The sequence below is a fragment of the Anopheles cruzii genome, chromosome 3 (assembly GCF_943734635.1).
Source record: "Anopheles cruzii chromosome 3, idAnoCruzAS_RS32_06, whole genome shotgun sequence".
In the NCBI taxonomy this organism is placed as follows: Eukaryota; Metazoa; Arthropoda; class Insecta; order Diptera; family Culicidae; genus Anopheles; species Anopheles cruzii.
The window spans coordinates 75,794,601-75,815,495 of record NC_069145.1 but is presented as its reverse complement, the minus strand read 5'-3'; the positions used below and the strand labels follow the sequence as shown (position 1 = coordinate 75,815,495).

The window sequence follows — 20,895 nt, the reverse complement described above, 5'->3', positions numbered from 1 at the left end:
CGGGAGCTTTTCGTGGGGCGCCCCAAAGGGTACTGCGCCCGAGTTTCGTTCACGGTATGCGGTGTGGGGTTATTATAATATTACTAGCAGTTCCCGGCGCGCGTCGCTGCGCCTCATTTCATCCTTCTTTCTCGATTGGGAGGCGTTTCAGAGACTTCTTGGTGACGTATCCGATCCTTTTCACTTCCCGTTACTCCTCCTTTTCAGACGATCGGGCTTCCCGGTAGCGTATTCGTTCAGTTTCCCGTCCCACCTTACGTTACTCCTTCGTTTCCCGGTGCCGTATCCGATCAGCTTCCGTTTTCGCTTCCCGTTGGATACATGTCAAAACTCGCACAACCTGAGTTTGGCTCAAATTGCTTGAAAATTATCCGAACTTTGCTAACATTAACCCAGATTTTGTATGGGAGCCCCCCTTTGTAAAGGAGGGAGAGGTTTGAAACCTTCACCACAACATTTCCCCTTCCCCAAAACTCCCATCTGCCGAATTTTGTTCGATTTGCTCGAAAACAACCCGAATTATGCTGATTTTTATGTTACGTTTGTATGGGAGCCCCCCCTCCCCGGAGGCGTGGGAGGGTCAAACTTTCCTATTCACAATCCGGGGTCACAAAACTACGCTGTGCAAAATTTCACGCGGATTGGTTCAGTAGTTTTGGAGAAAATGCGGTACAGACAGACAAACAACCATTTTTATATCAGGCTGGGGAAAAAGTAATCCATTATTTTCTCGGTAGATGACTTAAGCGATCGATATCTCGTGAAGTATCGATCGTACAGTTTTAAATTTAGGCTTGTTTTAAAGCTGATACTTTACACTTAAAAAAATGCTTTCACTGTTTATTGTTTGTTCCATTCGTTTGTGAGTTATAGGGTGTAAACAATGGAAGTCACCAAAGAAAAAATTGGGTATATTTTACAATTTTTGTCCGATAAAGGCGAAAATTCAAGTTAGGCCGCTGAAATTTTGCATGGTGTTCATGGTGCCGATGCTCTAACAGCTACGCTACGTTAAATTTTGGCTTTGTTGACCCTATTCAGCTTTATTTTATGTTAAAGCCTGGGCAGAGACGTCATCAAAAATGTCGATAAAATCACAGAAATAATCAAAGTTGATCAGCATGTTACTAGTCAGAGCATCGACCAGGAGCTGAACATTAACTATCAAATAGTTTTAAGCCATTTGCACAAAGCTGGATTTAGAAAGAAGCTCGATGTTTGGGTGCCACCCTATTTACACCAAAAAATATGCTGGCTCAAATTTCCATCGGCGAAGTTTTGGCTAAACGGAATGAAAACGAACCATTTCTTAAACGGATAGGTACTGGGGATGAGAAATGGGATACATACGACAATACTGTGTGAAAATAATCCTGGTCTAAGCGTGGTGAAGCATCTTAACCGGTAGTAAAACCAGGACTCACGGCCAGGGAGGATCTACTGGGTATATGGTGGGACTCGAAAGGAATCGTTTATTATGAGTTGCTACCGTGCAGCCAAACACGAAATTTCAGACCTCTACTGTCAATAACTGCACCGTTCAAAGCTAGCAGTTGCCCAGAAACGACCAGAATCGGCCAACGGAAGAGGTTTTGTGTTCCATTAGGAAAACGAAATGTCACGCACGTCTTTAGTGACTCGCCAGAAAGTCCGAGATTTTGTTTGGGATGTTTTAATGCATCCACCGTATAGTCCGGACTTTGCACTAAGTGATTGACACCTTTTTCGCGCATTAAAAAATTTCCTGAGTGATGAAAAACTGAGATCAAAAAAGGGTTGTGAAAATGGATTACTCCAGTTTTTCGTTAATAACGACTAAGCCTTTTACAAAAGAGGCCTTTCCAGCCTACCTTTGAAAAGACAACAAATTTTCCAACAAAACGGTACATATTTGACGTAAATCGGACCATCGGAAGTATCTTAAATAATGTTTTGAATTTCACCCAAAAATAATGGATAACTTTTTCCCCAACCTTATATATATAGATACGACAACTTTTAAAAAAGTATCCGAAACTTGGGGTTAAAAAGAAAAAATTGTTTTTTTTTTATTTTGTCCCCTTTAAGGAATCCCCATCAGATAGTATACACTTGTAACGGGTTGTATACATTAACGTGTTTTCCAATCCTCGAAGCACTTCTAAATATAATTTTTTGTGACCTTGTTCAGCATCGAAAGGGGCCGTCTTTATCTCCTCAATCGTAGTGTAGCGTCGTCCTTTAGAAAAAGTCACAGACGGCCAGATCTGGTAAATACGGAGGCCGTGGCACGATTAGTTTGTTGTTTTTGGCCAAAAATTCGCGTTTCTGGTGGATTGCTACGCACAAATTGCGCATAACTTGGAGGTAATGTCCCTTACTGACCGTTCTACCCTCTGGCAAGAACTCAAAATGCACCACGCCCCTGCAATCGAAGAAAACGGTAACCAAAACCTTCACATTCGACCGAACTTGGTTCTTGGCCCTCGTCACGGCCCTCTGAGACCATTTTTAGACCCGCGGAAATTCAAAATTACGGATACTTTTTGGCCAGCTCTCGTATACACTAATTAACGCAGGTTAACATGACAAATTCAAATTTTCTAGGACCCGGGCGAAAAGATACGTTTGTCTGCGTAAAAGTAAATTCAAAGTTCCTTTTTAAGGTAGTAATTGAAACTGTAATCCTAGTGTAGAAGTAGTATTTTATTTGTTCGCAACTTAAGTCATTGTCAGTTTGAAAGAATAGTTTAGCTTCTCTCCGTTGCTTGTCACCTCACTACATTATGATTACTACAACGGTATTTCCTATTAAACTTGTTACAAAACCCAAACCTATGTCGACCCCTTCACTAACTACAGGTTACTAACTAAAGGTTTTTCAGGTAATCTTAAGAACGCGGCGTGTAGGTTTCGTGAGTGGTTTTTCATCGGCGTTGGCATTACTGTGGGGAAAAGAACTTTAATTGCCTCCGGTAAATCCGTCGAGCGACGCTAATAAAGACATCAGCTCAGACATTGAATCAGCTTTTTTTCGCTTCAACTTTGCACCTCTTCTGGCGCGTGGGATTTCCTCCAGAAAAAGTACCTCCACAACGAGTTCGTCCGTTGGTCGATCGCTACGCTTCCCCCTGTTACAGAGTTCGGAAATAGCTGCCAAAGAATTCGGTTCGATTTCCGGCGTGGCGGCCCAGCAGGTGACAAAAAGCGAAAAGAAGCTGTGCCGAATGAACGAGTAAACATGCGCGCGGTGACGTCTGCTGTGCGAAATCCCTCGAAGCAGCATTACGAGCGACGCAAAATGTCACATGTGACGTTCTTGGGCAAACCGGTCTGAACTGACCCGATGGGGGCGATAATCGCAGTCCTAGCTCGATGGGTGTGTCGGATGATGCTGGCTGATCGGAGCAGGGCCGGAAATGAAAGTGCGCTGACGTCGTCTGACACTGATACGATGATCGAAGTGACTTGCTGGCGCGTGATGAAAATGCGCTACCTCCGGAATCACTGCACACTTTGATGTCTGTGACCCGAGCCATTCGTCAGTCAGACAGCCGCGTTCTCTGATAAGGGTCAACATCGTAAGACATACCGAGAGTGGGCCAGACACAAACTTGGGCCAGCGGGGTGCGCTGCGACATTCGATGACCTGATCGACTGGAGACCCATTTTTTTGTACCCACTTCCAGACCACCCCGAGTGAACGCACCCCGTAATTCGGGACCGCGCATGTTGACCGTGTCTATTAGCTTCTGGCCGCCGACACCATCTGCGAAGCGAATGGCCAGCGACCCGACTGGCTGGCTGGCGCTGGCGTTTGCATAATGATAAGCGCGACAGGAGCGCATCGCGGCCCATGGTTTAAAGTCACGAGTCACGACCGCCAAGTCACCTAAGCATACCGCCGCCCGGGAACCATAACCATAAAACCTGAAACCGTTTCAACACCATTCGCCACCCATGCCAGTGAGACCCCACGTTATGCGGACAAAGAAATGGTATTTGCGTTCCGCGTATGTTCCGTTAGTGGATTCTATATCAGCGATCGTCAGGGCACCGCACCGCACTGGCCCCAATTAGGGTCCAAGTGTCGAGGAGGCCTTACCCGTGGAAATCTGAACCATCGGTGGCGAGAAAAATCTCTCCTGCTTCGGTGGTGCTCGACGATGGCTATGACGTCAATCGGAGCCTACGCAATGAAGTAGGCTGGCTCAGTTTGAGATGGAAGTGCCAATTTGATAATTTAGCAACACACAACACAGCGCGCGTGTGTGCGCGCTTGTGTCTTAGCCTTTTCTCGTCTTCATTCGCCACAGCCACCGATTTTCGGCAAGCTTTTCCTTTTCACTCCTACCCGAGTTCGGCCGGATCGTGCGCAACACACCGGGGAACGAACCCGCTCAACCGAGATTCGCGAAGTTATGCAATTATTTTATTACTTTGAGGCCTCGATAGTTGGTGGAAACTATTGGTTTGTGCAGCTAAACGCGGCAACGTGCGTCATTCGTCGTTGCAAGAAGAATTGGAACGGTCGTCGGGGGGGCTTCGTCACCACCTTTCTGCACCACTGACGCCCCTGGAAAAGCCAACGTACCCGATCCGCGCCGATGGTGTGACGTAGGCACCCGTAGGGTGAAACATAACCGATGCGGGTCCGATTAGGCAATATTGCGCGAATGTAAGCGAAAAGAATGAAACAGGAGAGGCAAATTGGCTACAAAACTCCCGTCGTCCCGTAGCGATCCTACCGCGGTGCTAACTACATTGCCACGCCCGATCGAACGACCGAACGTCTCGCATTTCCTGCGGAGGATCAGTTTACCCCCGGGGACCCGGGCGCCTGAGCTAAGCTCCTAATCAGATTGCATCACAACTTGTGGCCGCCGGTTGCGGCGGCTGTCCAATTCAATCTCCAGCTGATCGCGGAGATTGTACGCCCAGCCGCGGCCACGCGCAAAATCAAGATCGTCGTCGTCGAGCCTGGGGCTTAACAAAGCTTTTCCAACGGTCCACCGGCGAAACGTTCCGGTCGATGGTGAAATGTGTCAAAATTGACGTCAATGGTGGATCGGGTTTTCATGCTCCACTCTCTATCTCTATCTCCAGCGTGAGCACCAGCGTGATGGTGTATAAACAAGCGCCAACGCAAACGCTGCTCGAGTCCGGGACAATCAAAACAGTAAAATGGATGTTATTAAACATAACCAAACGGCACGGGCAGTGGGCTGGACTGGTTCAAGGAGTCTGACTACTGACTACTAGGGTGTGACTGGAACGTCCGAGAGGTGGCTAGGGAACCAGTTGCAACCGGCCGGTGGCTATCGATCGATAGCTAGACGAGCCAAGGTCACTGGGATGTACAGGACACGGCACGAGATGTAAGTGCCATCAATTTAACGAGCTGCCGATTACTGCCCACTAATGTCCCGTCGGGTATCATGCCTTCACCGCCCCCGGGTCGAGTCTGTGGACTCGACCTGGCCATTCGCTCGCTAACCGTGGTCGAAAGGGCATTTCACGATGTCACGGAAAGTAACCTTGAAAAGGCTCGCGCAACGTGTGCTACAGAACGGCAAAAAATCTGACAGCGCGCCGCCAAAGGACCGGGCAAGTAAGGGCCTCTGCTGGACTTGGTTCGCCGGACAGTTGCGGGAGCTGTTCCAAAGTACGGCCCTGCACGGCTACAGTCAAATCGTTCGCGATAAGTACACGGTGGCGGAGCGGTCCATCTGGGCCGGTGTCGTCGTCGCGTCTACCATTAGCGCCCTCACGCTGCTCCTGATATCGTGGTCCTGGGAGGTGGAAACTCCGACGGTAACGGTAAGTTGGTGGTACCACCGCTCCCCAGGGTTGCACTGACGAGGGTTTTTCAAACACGCGCATCGAAGGTAATGGAGTCAACGAACTATCCGACCTGGAATATCCCGTTCCCGGCGGTGACGGTGTGTCCGGTGAACAAAATCGCTGCCTCCGCGGCACTGGCGCGTGCCGAGACGATGCAACGGCCGGCCAACATGACGGCCGGTGAGCTGGCGCAGCTGTTCAAACTGTTTCTTCACGTGTCGGGGCTAGGCCAAAGTGACCCGGCCAGCTATCAGTTGCTGCACGACGTTCTGGTGCTGAACGGGCTGGAGATACCGCAGCTGATGGGTGAGCTGGCACCACCCTGTGCGGCGATGATCGAACGTTGCCGCTGGAAGGGAACCCAGTGGCGATGCGACCACCTGTTCCAGCCGGTCAATACCACCGAGGGTCAGTGCTGTTCTTTTAACTACTACGGCCCACGCAAGGATACGGACTACGCCCGAAAAACTACCGTCAGCGTCCCGAAGAAACCGCGCCGTGTGATGGCGAGTGGGTTCCAGACCGGACTAACGGTGTTGTTGCAGCCATCGGTGGACGAGTACTTCGCCACCGATGTCGGCACCTACGGGTTTAAGCTGATGATGCACAGCGCGAACGATTTCCCCGACCTCGATGCCGAAATCAAGATGGTGCTCGCCGGAACCGAATCGTTCGTCACCATCAACCCGTCCGCCACGTACGCTACGGACGATGCGATGAAGCTGAAGCCCTCGCTCCGTAACTGCTACGGCCGGCACGAGCAGCGGCTCGGGGGGATGATGAACCGCTCTTCCTACGTTAACTGCATGGTAGAGTGTCGCTCGGCGATGATCTACGCACGGTGCGGATGCCTTCCATACAATCTGCTCAATAATGGGTCACGCAAGAACTGCGAAGTGCGGGACACGGAGTGTGTGGTACGTGCCAGAGAGCTTTACCTGCACGCGGTCCCGGCCATCGGTGCCTCGGTGGGCCCGGTCACCTATGAACCGGTGGCCCCGCCCTGTGGGTGTTTGCCAGCGTGCACCAAGATGCAATACCCGGCGGAAATCATTACCGGGCCCCTGAATCGACGCTACTCCTTCAACGCGATGTCTTTTTTGTGAGTTGCCAAGCGGCTTTCGATGTGTCCACACTCCTTAAACTTCCTGCCTGGTTTCAGCAAAGACATCGAGCTGAAGAATCAAAGCTTGGTGCACATTTACTTCGCGGACCTAACGGCGATCCACTACCGGATGGACATTCCCCAGGACTCGTTGGGCACGCTAGGTAAGGCGTTCGTTATAATTTGGGCCACGGCAACCGCAATGAACCCCGATCTCGTCTTTTAGCTTCTGTCGGTGGACTTCTTGGACTGTTTCTAGGCTTCAGCATCATTACCGGCTTCGAGATGATCTACTTTTTTACCATCCGTCTGCTTTTCGACGCTTACGTCAAACAATTCTGCGGGCAAACAGCCGTTTTGAACAACGCAAAGTAGCACCAGTATTGCATACATTTAGGCCCGAGTCGACCGTGTACGAGGTGTGTTCAAAAAGTAATGATAATTTTGTATTTTCGGTCATTTTTAGTAATCAGTCAATTTTTGACAGCCGTTTTGCTTGGATGTATTTTGGCTCATTCCAAAAAATGGATGGCAAATGGGCTGTTCATCAAATTTTGTGTGAAAAAATAAATTAAGAGCGCGGACGCATTCGACATGTTGACTGTGGCTTATGGTGAAACTATTTTGGCCCAAAGCAGCGTTTACCGGTGGTTCAAAATGTTCTTAGAGGGCCGAGAAGATGTGAACGTCAAACAGCCAAGTTGATGTTAAAGATTAATGTCAAATCGGTTTTTACGCTTCGTCTGGTCCTCCAGTAACGATGCCACAGCCACCAAATTGCCCAGATCTGGCCCCTTGTGTATTTTTCTTGAGAAAAGACAAATTCGACGATGGAGCTGAACAAGATCACAAAAAATGGTTTTTTGAACTGCTTCAAGGATTGGAAAAACCGTTGGCATAAGTGTATAATATCTGTTAAGGATTATTTTGAAGGGCCATGTAGATATCAATGAATAAATAAATACTTTTTGGAAAACACAAAGTTATCATTGCGTTTTGAACTCACCTCGTATGATTTAGAACCGAAGTGAATACTCAAAATAAGCAACGATTTAAATAATTTATTAAAGTAGTTGCACGGTACGCCACCGTCGAACACTAGTATTCGATAGTCACACACTTTGTTTTGAGGTATTCGTTTAACGCTTCCCGTCCTGTAACGAGAATAAAAGGAGATAGAGTTAACGGCCGCTGCATCCACCGCACCTCGCTCGGGGGCTTACCTAAATCTTTCCCGAAACCACTCTGCTTGAACCCACCGAACGGGGCCGCCACGTCCGTTTTGTTGTACGTGTTAACGAACACGGTTCCCGATTCGACACGCTCCGCGAACAGTAGCGCCTTCTGAATGTCCTTCGTGAACACGCCGCTTGCCAGCCCGTACTCGGTATCGTTAGCCCGCGCGACGAGGGCATCAAAGTCGCTGGCATGAAACTTGGAGATCACCATGATCGGTCCGAACGATTCTTCCTGGGCGATCTGCATGTGATCCTCGACGTCGGTGAAGACGGTCGGTTCGAAGAAGAAGCCCCTCATGCTCGGCACCCGCTTGCCACCGCAGACTAGCGTGGCCCCTTCCTTCACACCCAGGGCACAGTATTCTTGGAGCTTCAGCAGATGGCTGAGATGGTTCTGGGGCCCGTGGGCCGTCCCGCGATCGAGCGGATCGCCCACGCGCATCGTTCGCACACCCTTGACCACCTTCCGCACGAACTCGTCGTGGATGCGATCCTCCACGAAGAGGCGCCCGGCGGCGATACAGTTTTCGCCCTTGTTGAAAAACACCGACGACATGCCCAACCGGACCGCCTTCTCGAGATCGCAGTCCGCGAACACGACCAGCGGTGACTTGCCGCCGAGTTCCATCGAGCACTTTTTAATGTTCGACTCGGCACACGCCGCCATGATGCGTTTGCCGATCGGTGTCGAACCGGTAAAGCCCAGCTTCCGGACCAACGGATGATCGGCCAGCGCTTGGCCAGCCAGCGAACCCTTCCCGGTCACGATATTGATCACCCCCGGCGGGAAACCGGCCCGTACCGAGAGCTCGGCAAATTTGAGCGCCGTCAGCGGACAAACCTGGGCCGGCTTGATGACCACCGTGTTGCCGGCGGCAATGGCGGCGGCCATCTTCCACGACAGCATCATCAGCGGGTAGTTCCAGGGCGTAATCAGCGCGCACACTCCGATCGGTTCGCGCTTGGTGAACGTCAGCACGTGGTTCGGCCGGGCCGGGCTCACCGGAATGGTGCTGCCCTCTATCTTGTCCGTCCAGCCGGCATAGTAGCGCCACGCATCGATCGACATGCCGACGTGCGTCTTCAGGGCCAACGTGTAGACCGCTCCGGAGTCGATCGATTCGATCGTGGCCAGCTCCTCCCGGTGCTGCTCCATCAGGTCGGCCAGTCGGTACATCAACTGGCCCCGCTCCCGGGGCGAAACCGTTGCCCAAACGGTGCCGAATGCTTCGTGGGCACACTCGACGGCCCGGTTCACGTCTTCCGCCGAGGCGCACGCCACTTCGCAAACCACCTCCTCCGTGGTGGGATTCACGATGGGAAGGGTTTTCCCTTGGTGCGCGTCGATGAAGCGACCGTTGACGAACATCTGGGTCGGAACGCGAATGCGGCGTTTGTTGGCCTCCAGAAGGACGTGCTTGTCGGAGTCACAGCTCAGAGTGGAAGCCTGATCGGTGCCTCCAGTACGCAGGCGGAGAACGACCTCCTGCAGGAACTCTCCGTACGCCGGAGCCATAAAGACCGTTTCGCTGCTGACTGCCACTTCGAGCGCGTCTTTCACTTCTTCCACCAGCCGCACCACATCCATCGAGCCGGCACCGCACGCGAAGAAGTCGGTTTCCGGTTCGATCTCAAGCTTCAGGATCGACTTCCAGATTGCCCGCAGGCACGCATCCAGTTCCTGTTCCTTCTCGTTCAACTCGAGCGGCACCGACTTGGTGTTCGTCTGCGCAAACCAATCACTGGCCGGGATCACCTTGCTGCCGCGCTTGAGTCGCTTCACCTTCACCAAGCCTCCATCGGTTCCGGTGATGAAGATTCCCTCCCGGGTGACGTACGCCTCACCGGTGGAGCCCTTAAAGTGGAGCGGTGTGCCGTTGGCCATACTTCGTCGAGCGCTAAGGGATGCTCCGAACAGCCGCACAGGCACCGTCGTTCCGTCGTCCATCTCGATCACGGCCAGCGCTCCTGGGACCGAATCAAGGCCGCGGATGAAGTTGAAGATACTGAGCGCCGGCTGGTTAAGGTTGAGATACTGGTTCTCCTCTCGGAACAGTGCTGGATCGTAGCTAGCGCCGATCTCGGTCTGTGGAATTTTCGGTGCCGTTCCGGCCGCTATCATGTCGACCGCTTCGGCCATCGCTGTAACACCCTCCGGGTAAAGGAACCGTTTGTACAGCGTGTCCAGTGTGTCGTCCCCGTAGACGGTGCACTGTTTCTGCAGCAACAGTGGCCCCGTATCGAGCCCATCGTCGGCCCAGAAGATGGAGAACCCGGCCCGATCATCTCCGTTGATCAGCGTCCACGAGATGGAACTGGCACCACGGTGCAGGGGCAGGATCGACGGATGGTAACAGATGCTGCCGTACGCCGCCCCATCGATGACCTCCATCGGAATGAACTGACTGCAGAACGGCAGCACATTCAGGTTGGCCCCAACCGATCGGTACTGCTCGAGCACCTCCGGTATCGGAATGCCCTTCCGACGCCAGGCGCTAAACTTGAACACGGGAATCCGATGCTGTCGGGCGGTGGTCGCAAGAATGTCCTCCCGGCTGCCTTTATCGGCCACGGTGAACACACCGACCACCAGGTGTTCGCGCTCCAGCAGAAGCTCCAGGACTTCGGCCGCAAAGTTACTCTGGCCGATGATTGCGATCTTCAGGTCTTCCATCACGTGGCCGTTTTGGGATTTCTAAACGGAAAGGCGTGGTTAGTGACACATCCGGGCCTTGGGGCCTTTTGGGGACACCTGGGGACACTCACTCGACAACCACCGTTCATTACGGCGCCCGTTCGGTTGGCAGCCATCCTTTGACTGCACTCTGCACTCTTGGTTCCGAATTTTGGGATCACTAAGCACACGGACTAACTCCGACGATCGAGATCTGGCCCTGCACTGCTGGAGCGATCGCGATCGAGACCATTATTTATACACACGGCTCTATACCTTCCCGCACCCCAGCCCGCCGGTGTCTCCAGCCTGCGAAGGGTACCCGAAAAGTCATCGCTTATCAACGTACGCCGGGGATCATGCCATACCGTCGGTGTACTAGTCATGTGATTAGAGTCTCGGCCAGCCTCGGGTTTGGTCCAGCACTGCAAGCTGATAGCCGGGTCCAGTTATCGCCAGCGTTTGACCTAACCGGTTAACAATCAATGCTTTGCGTGTGGCGAGCGAATACTGCCGAGTGGTGTATTTAAATTGATAGACTCCAATCGTGGCGCAGGTCACATAACACGATCACAACGCTGTCGACGGCGAGCCCCAAATCATTACACTGATACGCTGGCTGGTGGCGGCACCGGGCTGTGTGTCATGTGTGTCCTTTTTTCGGACCACGTTGTTTTTCGTGATCCTCGATTCTATTTACGGAGCGGCTGGCTCGAGCCGGTTTCGATTCTCCAAGGCCTCGGAAGCGCTACCAATCAGCTGCACCAAGCGTGACCCACGAGCGACCGATCGCCGGTCGGTAGATCGGTGGCGCAGATTACGGCCGATTTCACACAGTCACTGTTTGTAAGCACGCCAGAGCATGATGGTGTAAACTGACACCCGTAAGTAAGGCACACGGCTGCCTTTTGAACCGGTTCGAACCGGTTGTGAAGGGTGATCCAGCGGCTCTTGTAGCGCAGCATCTAGGTTACGATTGATCGGTTTATCGGTGGATGACCCGGGCGCGTACCGACGCACCGGTCACTGGCTAACCGGTTACTTCTGGTACTTCCGTTGGAAAATGTTACGACAACCGCACCGGATTGGACTGGCCCTTTGGTGCGGAGTGACGGAGGCGGAACCTTATCGGTGCAGTGTAAAGGGTCACGCCCGAGAGACCAGCATTCTGTGGGTTTGAAAATCACTTGAGATTCTGTCCGTGTTTTGCACGAAAGTGTAAATATAATTAAATTTGTGTTTCGGTTGACGAGACTGCACCTTCGCAAACTTGGCACGATAAGAAGATCGTAAAGGTACAGACCCCATTGATAGAGCTTTTGACGTAGCAGACTGGTCGGTAAACCCACTTCAATGGCCCTCCTAATCCTTAGCACTCGAAAGTGACACGCTGGTTATAGGTCCACTCTATATTTATGACCGCATTCCCGCATGATGTTTACTGCTCTCGTTCAATAATAAACCCATAACGAATCATCAGTCCGAGAATCGTCACGCGTTAAGTTTATTGTTATCACTATAGATGATTTGATTAGAGAAACAATAATCGTTTGTTTAAATTCTTATTTCTGTTAAAGTCCACAGAAGCAGAAACCTCTTCAGAATCATTAGACCGCCTTCGCGTGGATTATCATCAGGATCATTAATGGTTATCATTACTTACCGGTAATCAAGAGTGAGTGCGCTCGCACCCAAGTGCTCCAAGTGTTGATCGAGGTGACAGTGGGACAATCATCAAGTACCGAAGACTTGAGACCCGGATGAAGACCTGAGACCGTCAGCAGGGAGGCCACGCGCCCACCGAAGCGGGATGTCCCACACGTCTTTATCGATCTAATAGCCCCCCCGGCCCGGGAATGCGTCCTCAACAGGGCCCCGCCGATAATGTCCGGGGCCCCGGGAGTGGAGTAAGAAAGAACCCGCAGCGCAGGTGAGTGGTATAAATTGGTGATCCGACGGGATCGTCCCAGTACAGTCGTTGGCAGACACTCGGTTCGGTATGAAGTGGAACACGGTCGCACACGGTACATCGTCGCTGGGGGCGCTGGTGGCCCTATTGGCGCTCGGAGCCACGGTCAGCGATGGTGCGGAATTGGCACGCTACGATAACTACCGCCTGTATCAGGTGACACCCCGCAGCGAGGAGCAATTCCGAACGATCGCGGCCATGGAGCAGGCCAGCGACAGTTTGATATTCCTCGAGACGGCGCGCAAAGTGGGTGAAAAGTTCAACGTGGTCGTGGCGCCGCACAAGCTGGCCGACTTTATCGAAACGCTCGAGTCGGAATACATCCCACACCAGATGATCGACGAAAATGTGCAGCGCTCGTTCGACGACGAGCGGATCCGGCTGACGAACAAACGGGCCAAGGGCGTGTTCGACTGGACTGACTACCACACGCTGGAGGAGATTCACGCCTGGTTAGACCGGCTGGCGGCCGACCATCGCGAGGTCCAGCTACTGGATGCGGGACGCTCCTACCAGAACCGCACGCTGAAGGGTGTGAAGCTGTCCTATGGCGAGGGCAATCCGGGAGTGTTCCTCGAGGGTGGCATCCACGCTCGCGAGTGGATCTCGCCCGCTACCGTGACCTACATCCTGAACGAGCTGATCACAAGCAAGGACCCGAAGGTGCGGGCGATGGCCGAGAAGTACGACTGGTACGTGTTTCCGAACGCAAACCCGGACGGCTACGCGTACACGTTCCAGGTTAACCGACTGTGGCGCAAAACGCGCAAACCGTACGGTATCGGGTGCTACGGTGCCGATCCGAACCGCAACTGGGACTTCCATTGGGCGGAGCAGGGCACCAGCAGTAACCCGTGCTCGGACACGTTTGCCGGGCCGGTAGCGTTCTCGGAAGTCGAGACAAAATCGTTGTCCACCTTTGTCGACTCGCTGAAAGGCAAACTTAGCGCCTACCTGGCGTTCCACTCGTACTCGCAGCTGCTTCTGTTCCCGTACGGTCACACCTCGGAGCACTCGCCCAACCACCAGGATCTGGACGAGATCGCGGCGGCCACGGTGAAATCGCTAGCCCAACGGTACGGCACGCATTACGTTTACGGAAACGTGTACGACGCGATCTACCCGGCCAGTGGCTCGAGCGTCGACTGGAGCTACGGTGTGCAGGATGTGAAGATTGCGTACACCTACGAGCTGCGACCGAATGGCGACTCCTGGAACGGATTCGTGCTGCCGCCGAAGCAAATCATCCCGACCGGCGAAGAAACGCTCGACTCACTGGTGACCCTGCTGGAGGAGTCCGCCCGGAGGGGCTACTATAAGACCAGAAACTGAATCTAATACTGCTGTTTGGGGCCGGTGGCGCAGGAACAGGATCGTAAGGTGCGGTACCGTTTATTGACATCGAAATCGTACAAAACATGCGGGACTCGTATCCACTACAATAAAATGTCCCTCTATTCTACGCAAAGTTGAAGGTAGCATATGTTTGTGAGACCTATCACTCCTCGAAACCGGTGCCACAATCCACTTCCGGTTTGGTACCGTTTTTCTCCTCCGGCTTGGATTCTTCGTCTTCAAGTTCCTCCGGGGCTTCTTGGTTCGTGCCTGGGTAATTTTCTACCTCAGAAGCATCACTTTGGTCGTCCGCTGGCGACTCATCCAGATCCCATGCTGTGGCACGTTTGCCGCCGGCCAATAATCCAGAAATGCCCGTTCCGGGATCAATTTCGATCAGCTCCAAATCCGTGGCACTCGACTCGCCACCGGTGGTGGTCGCGATGCTCACCTTGCGGCTCATGATAAGATACTCGTCGAACAAGTGGTTCGACAAACGCCGCTCGTACTTCTGGTACGCCTGTTCCAGCTTTCGCACGTGCTGATGCTCCTGCTCGGTGTCGGTATCCGTTTCACACTGACACTCGATGAAGTGCTTGAACCGCTGGATGATCGGGTGAGCGTTCAGATTGAGACTTCGACGAAACGTCTCGATGTCGTCGTAGCGGTTCCAATACTCATCCACCTCGTCGTGCAGCTCCCGGTCCCGATGATCCTGTTCGCCCTGCAGCTCACGGGCGGCCTCTTCGAGTGCACAGAAAATTTCATCCTCCGTCAGCTTATCGATCTCGTACTGAATGTCGATAAACTTGCGATAAACCGGATCCCGGTTAAACTCCGCCGGTAACGATTTGCGATGCGCGCCGGTGCTGGGAGCGTTTGGCTCACGTTCGAACTCATTGAATCCCGTGTCCTGTCCCGAGGACGATACGGTCGACGTATCCGATAGTGTTTGCTGCACCGGTTCGGAGTCATGCTCCAGGAGCGACGGTTCTTTGGTCATCCGCTCAACAATTTGCTCGACGATACTCATTTCGTCTCCTTCCGGTGAACGTTCTGCCAGTTCGACGACGGTCGGTTTACCTTCGCCCTTCACCTCCTCCCCGATGGTCTGTATCATGTCGTCCACCCGCTTCAGCTTTGCGCTTATCTGCCCATAGTCCTCCATTATGTTGGCCAGCTGATCGTGGATGCTATCGATGTGGGCGTTGTACTTCTCCTTCTGCGCCGTTACCCGATCGATCAGCGTTTGAAGCTTCTCCTGGTCCTTGCGGAACTCCTCCAGGCGATATTCGCGGAAGTTGTGCTCCTTGCCACCGATTGAGATCGTGGGCTCTTCGATGTCCCTGTCGGCGGACGAGTGACCCTTCAGTAGCCGCTCAAACACCGCTTCCTTGGCCATACTTCGCTCGGCATGCTCCTGTCGAGCTTGCTCAATTTTGCTGGCGTTCGATTCGTGTTCCATCGAACTCAGTACGCCATCGTAAACGATCGGATCGGTGCGCTGAGACTTGGCCGTCTGTGGTCGCATCAGTTTGTGGCGGTTCTTGACGATGCACTTTGGGTCACGGACATCGACCGAGTGGAAAAATCTCTTGTACTCATCGATAAGTTCCGTCACCGTGTCCTGACGATCGGGATTGCAGGCTTCCTTGCATGGTAGTGCTCCATTTCCATCGTCACCATTAATGCTACTGCTGCTGCTGTTGGTGCTTGGCAAGGGTTCGGTGCGCATGGTCGTGGCCAATTTGCGGTGCTTCTTTGGAACAATCTTATCGAACATGTCCTCGCTGTCCGATGTATCCGAGCCGGATGTGTACGTTAGACTACTGTTGCGCACCGACCGATCGTAATCGGTGACGAGCGTGGGATCGGAATTGGAGTCCGAGCCGGTCACATTGTCTGTCGAAGTGACGGAATCCTTACGTAGAGCGGACTGTTCTGAGCAACTCAACGAAGCGTCGGACAGTCGCTTCGCCTCACCGCCAGCCGGTTGCATGGTGATGGAAATTTGCTTCGACTGGATGGTAACGTTCAGCGTGTCGTCCATTTCTGCGGATGCGATTTTTTCGGCTTTGGCGATGCCCAAAACCACCGGAGCCGGTCGATCGATGGCCTGCGGCTCATCCGTTTCAATCGATGGAGGATTTTTTTTCGGCTCAGTTTCGGTCAATCCATCGTTTGGTGAATCCGCGTTATCAGCAATCGGGTGTGTGGGTTCCGTTTCGGGTGAAGGCCGGGATTCAACGTCGATGGTTGCGTCTTTGTTACCATCCGAGTCGCCGTTTGTTTCATCACAGAACGCTGTGCCTGACGAACCGTCCGCAGTATCCTTTGTCGCGTGTGGTTCGTTTTCTGCAAGAGCTTCGTTTTCGACCGGGACAATCTTGGTGGTGAGATTTGTGTATTCCTCGGGAGTGATTTCTTCAACTAACATCGTTGGCTTACTATCGCCGGCGTTGTTCACAGCCGACTGAGCCGCGAGTGGACGCTCACCGCTATCGCGTTGGGCGGTTTGCTGCGCTCCTTCTGGGTGTTCTGGGCCAAACAGTTCTTCCATTTCCTTCCAGGCGGCTTCATTGGATGCGTACTCTTCTTCCTTGAAGCCGTCTGCTCGATCGATATGCTTGGCGCTTGGCTCGCCCTCCGGGTCCTCATCGCTGCTAGTTTTTAGCTGTGTCAAAGTGCGGTCAAAGAAATTGGTCAGGAAATGGGCCAATCGTGGAACCGTTACTCTATCCTACCAATTCCGGGTCTCCGTCTCCGCGGTGTCTGAGGCGAAGGGTGGCTAAAACCAGAAAAGATGTAATCCATCAGTAATGCTCAGTGAAAAGTGGCGTTTCTTACCGTTGATATTACGACGCATTTTGCGCTGCTCGTCCCGTTTCCAGCGCAAATGTTCCCTCCGTTCCTCCTCGTAACCGCCCCGTTTCCTGTGCACGTTCATGTAAACACCGAAATTAGTATTGTGAAAAAAGAGTACTATTTAATGGCCATTACCATGCTTCCGCACAGGCGCGGTCTTTTTCGAACACGGGCCGTGAGTCGAGATAAGTGAGCGATTTCTGGAAAACATCAAAGTTGGCTTAGCTTCAGTGAGAGGTGTGCTCACAAACTTGTTTACTTACACACTCCAAGATTAAGGTTTTGCGATAGGATGGAATTTCATTCACAACCGGATTGCCGGTCAACGTTAGCACTCGCAGTCCTTTCATGTCCCCAAGGATCTGTGAGTGAGTGATAGAAGAGTTACATTTTTATAGGTTCCCTTAAGAAAGGACCTCCATTAGACCTTTACGACGGCGATGTCTTCGATTCGGTTGTGGGAAATGTCCAACACGGAAACAAAGTCACACTTGCGCAACTCTTCAACACTGTCGAGTGCCTTCAGATAGTTGTGGGAAAGATTTAGCGTGTTCAAAACGGGAAGAATGTCTGCGTGGAAAAATATTGAAGAAAACCTTTGTTAGATCGAAGCGCACGTTCCGCATATTCGGAGGACTGGTCAACTGGGCTTACCGACTCCGCAGTTTTCAACCTTCGTTACGTGGTTGTGGGATAAGTTCAGCGTATCCAGCTGCTTGCAGTGTTCCAGGTTCTCAATGCGCTAAGCGTGGAGTAGAATCGAAAATAGACAATCAGAGATGCCACTCACCCAAAACGGAACCCAAAATCGATACTTCACAACCCGCCGTTCTTTGCTGACCTTGATCAGGTTGTTGTGCAAATAGAGACAGCGCAATTGGGCCTGATGCTCCAGCCCGGAAATGCTCGATATGGCGTTGCACTCCAACCACAGGCACTTCAGTCCCACGTACTCGTCCAAACATTCGATGGCGTTGTATCCTGTAGATGGCAGACGGATTAATGGTCGACAACCAAAGCCAAACGGAGAGTTCCACCAACCGGAATAGTGTAGGTACAGCACATCGTTCAAATGGGGTGTTAGGTAGAGTTTGTTTTTGCGACACGACTCCTGAATGCTTTTCTTGGTCATTCTGCACGGAGAGAGCCAAATGAAGCGATCAACGAATTGCACAATTTGCGCGTTGGTTTAAGGGAACACTACTTACTTTTTTGGCCCGAAATCATTTTCCAATTGTTCACGCACCATCGCCAGGATTGTTGTTGTTTTACAGAGCAAAAATACAAACGGCCTCGCCCGAGGATGCACTGACTGCCAATAGCGCGAGTGTGAAAATAACAACCGACATGTTTGCTATGGCAACCCAAATGAATGTTTGAATGTTCAAATGCCTGCCAAGGGCCGCTTGAACATTCAAACGGTTACGGGCCAAGCCGCTGCAATCAACTGTGGTAAATGTGTGCTTTTGAAAGCTCTGTTGATTTAAGCTTTAATGGCGGTTGCCTCGTTTACAGCGGCACATGCTTTGAGTTGGACAATGATTGTTGATGGGTTTTCATTTTTCAAACTGTAGTTAATTTGTGGATAATTGATTTTACCTCGGAATGTCTATGGCATCGTTACCAATCGAACCTAAAAGTGAGTAAAAGAACAGGGATGCGTTGCACGTGAATGCAGCGTCGAACAATTAGATATTCCGCTGTTGAAAGCATAACATCGGCAGAAAACGTGACACAATGGGCGAGATAAATATTTCTATTATCAACGGCATGCATGCCCTGTCATAAGCTAACGCTAATGATGTAAATGAGTTGCGATAGCACGTCCATGGAGCAATGCTAATATGGCAGGAAGGTACATGGATGTAAAAATAGCCGTTTCTCTCTCGATCTGGGAAGCACTCGTGTTCTCAGCTGTTTGGCCGGTGAACGCAAATCTTTTCCGACAGCTAATCGCAATCAGTCTCAATGACAATTTCACAACCGGATTGCCAATATTGACGTAGGCAATAGTATCTGTCGTCGTTTGAATGGGCACACAAATTTCGCATTTGAATTCCTTCACTAACACAAAAAGCCAATCAGACAGCAATGTACGTATAGCGTATAGCAACGATTTGGTGCCAAAAGTCTGCTCATCGGGGATTATCACCAATTAGAAAATTCTCGGTTAGTAGCAAAAATGAAAAATTAGATTACTTCATGCTAATGAAATTGCCGTTTTGCTAAATGGTCCCTAAACGGGAGTTTCGATACCGAAGGTGGCCGAAACCTGTCACGAAACAGAAGCGATCAGGTCGATGTGTTTATTCGATGTGCTGTTTATCTCTTCTGTTTTACATGTTGGCCCATGAAACCGGAATTGGCAGAAGATGTTTCGGAAGGTTCGCCTGTTTGAAACGACATCTTCGCCATTTGATTAGCAGCCATGTTGAACCGTGCTAAACGGTCCGACGACCATGCTTGCGGACAGGCCAACTGGTCCGTCGGAAGAGGTGCAATTTCCGTTTCGTCATCGGCGCCCGGTGTTTGTGTTAATTGATCGAACACGTGCCCGTCTGCGAATTGATCCATTTATCGCGCAATGATCGTGATCGTGTTGTGACGTCTGGAGTGGTTTGCCAGCATTTGCCGTGTCCCGGACAAGTGGGCTGCAATCTCAATCGTATGTTGCCATGGTTGAGTGTCGATAAGAACAACATTGTGCAATTTTTATTCGAATGCAAATAGAGAGAGAGAGGGTACGTAGAATGGGCTTTTCTTCTTGACACGGTGCAATTATTGACCTACTTTCGTTCGAGGGTGGCTCCATTACAACCTCCATTAAGGGTGTTGGCGTTAAACGCTTTCTTTCTTCTAAAGGATTTTTGAAACCTTTTCTAGCTCCTTCGCAAACTATATTTTACTATTGGGAAGCGCTGAAAAACGTGTTCCACTTTCCTTTGTTCTCTACTGACTCCTCGACTCACTGCCAGGCCGTTTGACAGTTCCCTTTTGGGCCGTTTCTTTGGGCCTTTTTTGGGTCGATCACAGGGTGACCCGAACTTGTTGTTTGGCGATTTATCTTTGAATTTAATTTATCCTCCTAACATTCTCCCCACCGTGGAACTGTCCAGAACTTGAGAAGTTCCACCACCTCCGACTTCGAGTACTGCCAACTTCGCTACCGGCCTCTTATAAATTCCGCTGCTAGTTTGCACCGCTGCTTGCCTGACGATGCCGTCCTTCCCAGCAAACGTTTCCAAGACTCGTCCTCGGGTCCATTTATTTCGGCTGCTTTCGTCGATGATGACCACTAAGTCTCCCTTGATGATATTCTTAGTGGGCAAGAACCATTTGGTTCTTTTCGTAAGAGTGGGCAGGTATTCCATTGTCCAACGTCTCCAGAAGCGGTCCAGATTAACGTTGATTCCAGCCCAGGCTCTCATCGCCGTCGCTTTTCCAGATATGTCACCCTCGGATGTCTTCCGCTCACCAGAGGGTGCTCCCAGCAGGAAGTGATTTGGTGTCAAGGCTTCATGCTCCTCCGATTCAAGAGGGAGGTAGGTCAACGGTCTGCTATTTACAATAGCTTCAGCTTCAGCCAACGCCGTCTGCAGATCCTCCTCACTGAAGACGTCTCCAGTATGAACTGCTTGCAGGGATACCTTTACCGATCTTATTAGTCTTTCCCAAGAACCACCCATGTGCGGTGAACCGGGAGTTATGAATCGCCACGCTGTCGTATTGTTCGTGAATGTTTCACCCGTTTCGGATAGTATTTGTTTCGCGAGTATCTTCTCAGCGCCTTTGAAATTGGTGCCATTGTCGCTGTATATTTCCAGCGGTGTGCCGCGTCGGGATATAAATCTTCGAACAGCCTTGATGCATGATTCCGTCGTTAGAG

The 20,895-nt window shown here is 51.6% G+C and overlaps 4 protein-coding genes across 4 annotated transcripts; 2 read left to right on the top strand and 2 right to left on the bottom strand.

The window, feature by feature from the left end:
• The first annotated feature begins 5,499 nt into the window (after window positions 1-5,499).
• Window positions 5,500-7,303, top strand: LOC128271003 (sodium channel protein Nach-like). Its single transcript, XM_053008432.1, has 5 exons — window positions 5,500-5,511; window positions 5,626-5,799; window positions 5,868-6,925; window positions 6,986-7,092; window positions 7,155-7,303. The coding sequence occupies exons 1-5, from the start codon at window positions 5,500-5,502 to the stop codon at window positions 7,301-7,303; spliced, it is 1,500 nt and encodes a 499-aa protein (XP_052864392.1).
• Window positions 7,304-8,026: 723 nt separating this feature from the next.
• LOC128275713 (cytosolic 10-formyltetrahydrofolate dehydrogenase) lies at window positions 8,027-10,846 on the bottom strand. Its single transcript, XM_053014308.1, has 2 exons — window positions 8,152-10,846; window positions 8,027-8,082 (listed from the first exon to the last, which is right to left on the bottom strand). The coding sequence occupies exons 1-2, from the start codon at window positions 10,838-10,840 to the stop codon at window positions 8,027-8,029; spliced, it is 2,745 nt and encodes a 914-aa protein (XP_052870268.1). The 5' UTR covers window positions 10,841-10,846.
• A 1,993-nt stretch (window positions 10,847-12,839) lies between these two features.
• LOC128271002 (zinc carboxypeptidase A 1-like) lies at window positions 12,840-14,141 on the top strand. The gene has a single exon (XM_053008431.1). The coding sequence runs from the start codon at window positions 12,840-12,842 to the stop codon at window positions 14,139-14,141; it is 1,302 nt and encodes a 433-aa protein (XP_052864391.1).
• Window positions 14,142-14,307: 166 nt separating this feature from the next.
• Window positions 14,308-18,258, bottom strand: LOC128271001 (dynein axonemal assembly factor 1 homolog). Its single transcript, XM_053008430.1, has 10 exons — window positions 18,218-18,258; window positions 18,051-18,142; window positions 17,851-17,990; window positions 17,664-17,751; window positions 17,437-17,579; window positions 17,273-17,371; window positions 17,145-17,209; window positions 16,992-17,077; window positions 16,889-16,932; window positions 14,308-16,818 (listed from the first exon to the last, which is right to left on the bottom strand). The coding sequence occupies exons 1-10, from the start codon at window positions 18,256-18,258 to the stop codon at window positions 14,308-14,310; spliced, it is 3,309 nt and encodes a 1,102-aa protein (XP_052864390.1).
• Between the last annotated feature and the right edge of the window lie 2,637 nt (window positions 18,259-20,895).

Excerpts from the sequence above, each read along its gene's own strand:
- LOC128271003 (XM_053008432.1), top strand. Across the intron at positions 5,800-5,867 it reads TGGAAACTCCGACGGTAACG|GTAATGGAGTCAACGAACTA; the intron begins GTAAGTTGGTGG and ends CGCGCATCGAAG. Across the intron at positions 6,926-6,985 it reads TTCAACGCGATGTCTTTTTT|CAAAGACATCGAGCTGAAGA; the intron begins GTGAGTTGCCAA and ends GCCTGGTTTCAG.
- LOC128275713 (XM_053014308.1), bottom strand. The coding sequence starts at position 10,840 with ATGGAAGACCTGAAGATCGCAATCATCGGCCAGAGTAACTTTGCGGCC. Across the intron at positions 8,083-8,151 it reads TGGTTTCGGGAAAGATTTAG|GACGGGAAGCGTTAAACGAA; the intron begins GTAAGCCCCCGA and ends TTCTCGTTACAG.
- LOC128271002 (XM_053008431.1), top strand. The coding sequence starts at position 12,840 with ATGAAGTGGAACACGGTCGCACACGGTACATCGTCGCTGGGGGCGCTG.
- LOC128271001 (XM_053008430.1), bottom strand. The coding sequence starts at position 18,258 with ATGGTGCGTGAACAATTGGAAAATGATTTCGGGCCAAAAAA. Across the intron at positions 18,143-18,217 it reads AATGATTTCGGGCCAAAAAA|AATGACCAAGAAAAGCATTC; the intron begins GTAAGTAGTGTT and ends CTCTCCGTGCAG. Across the intron at positions 17,580-17,663 it reads GGTTGAAAACTGCGGAGTCG|ACATTCTTCCCGTTTTGAAC; the intron begins GTAAGCCCAGTT and ends TTTTCCACGCAG.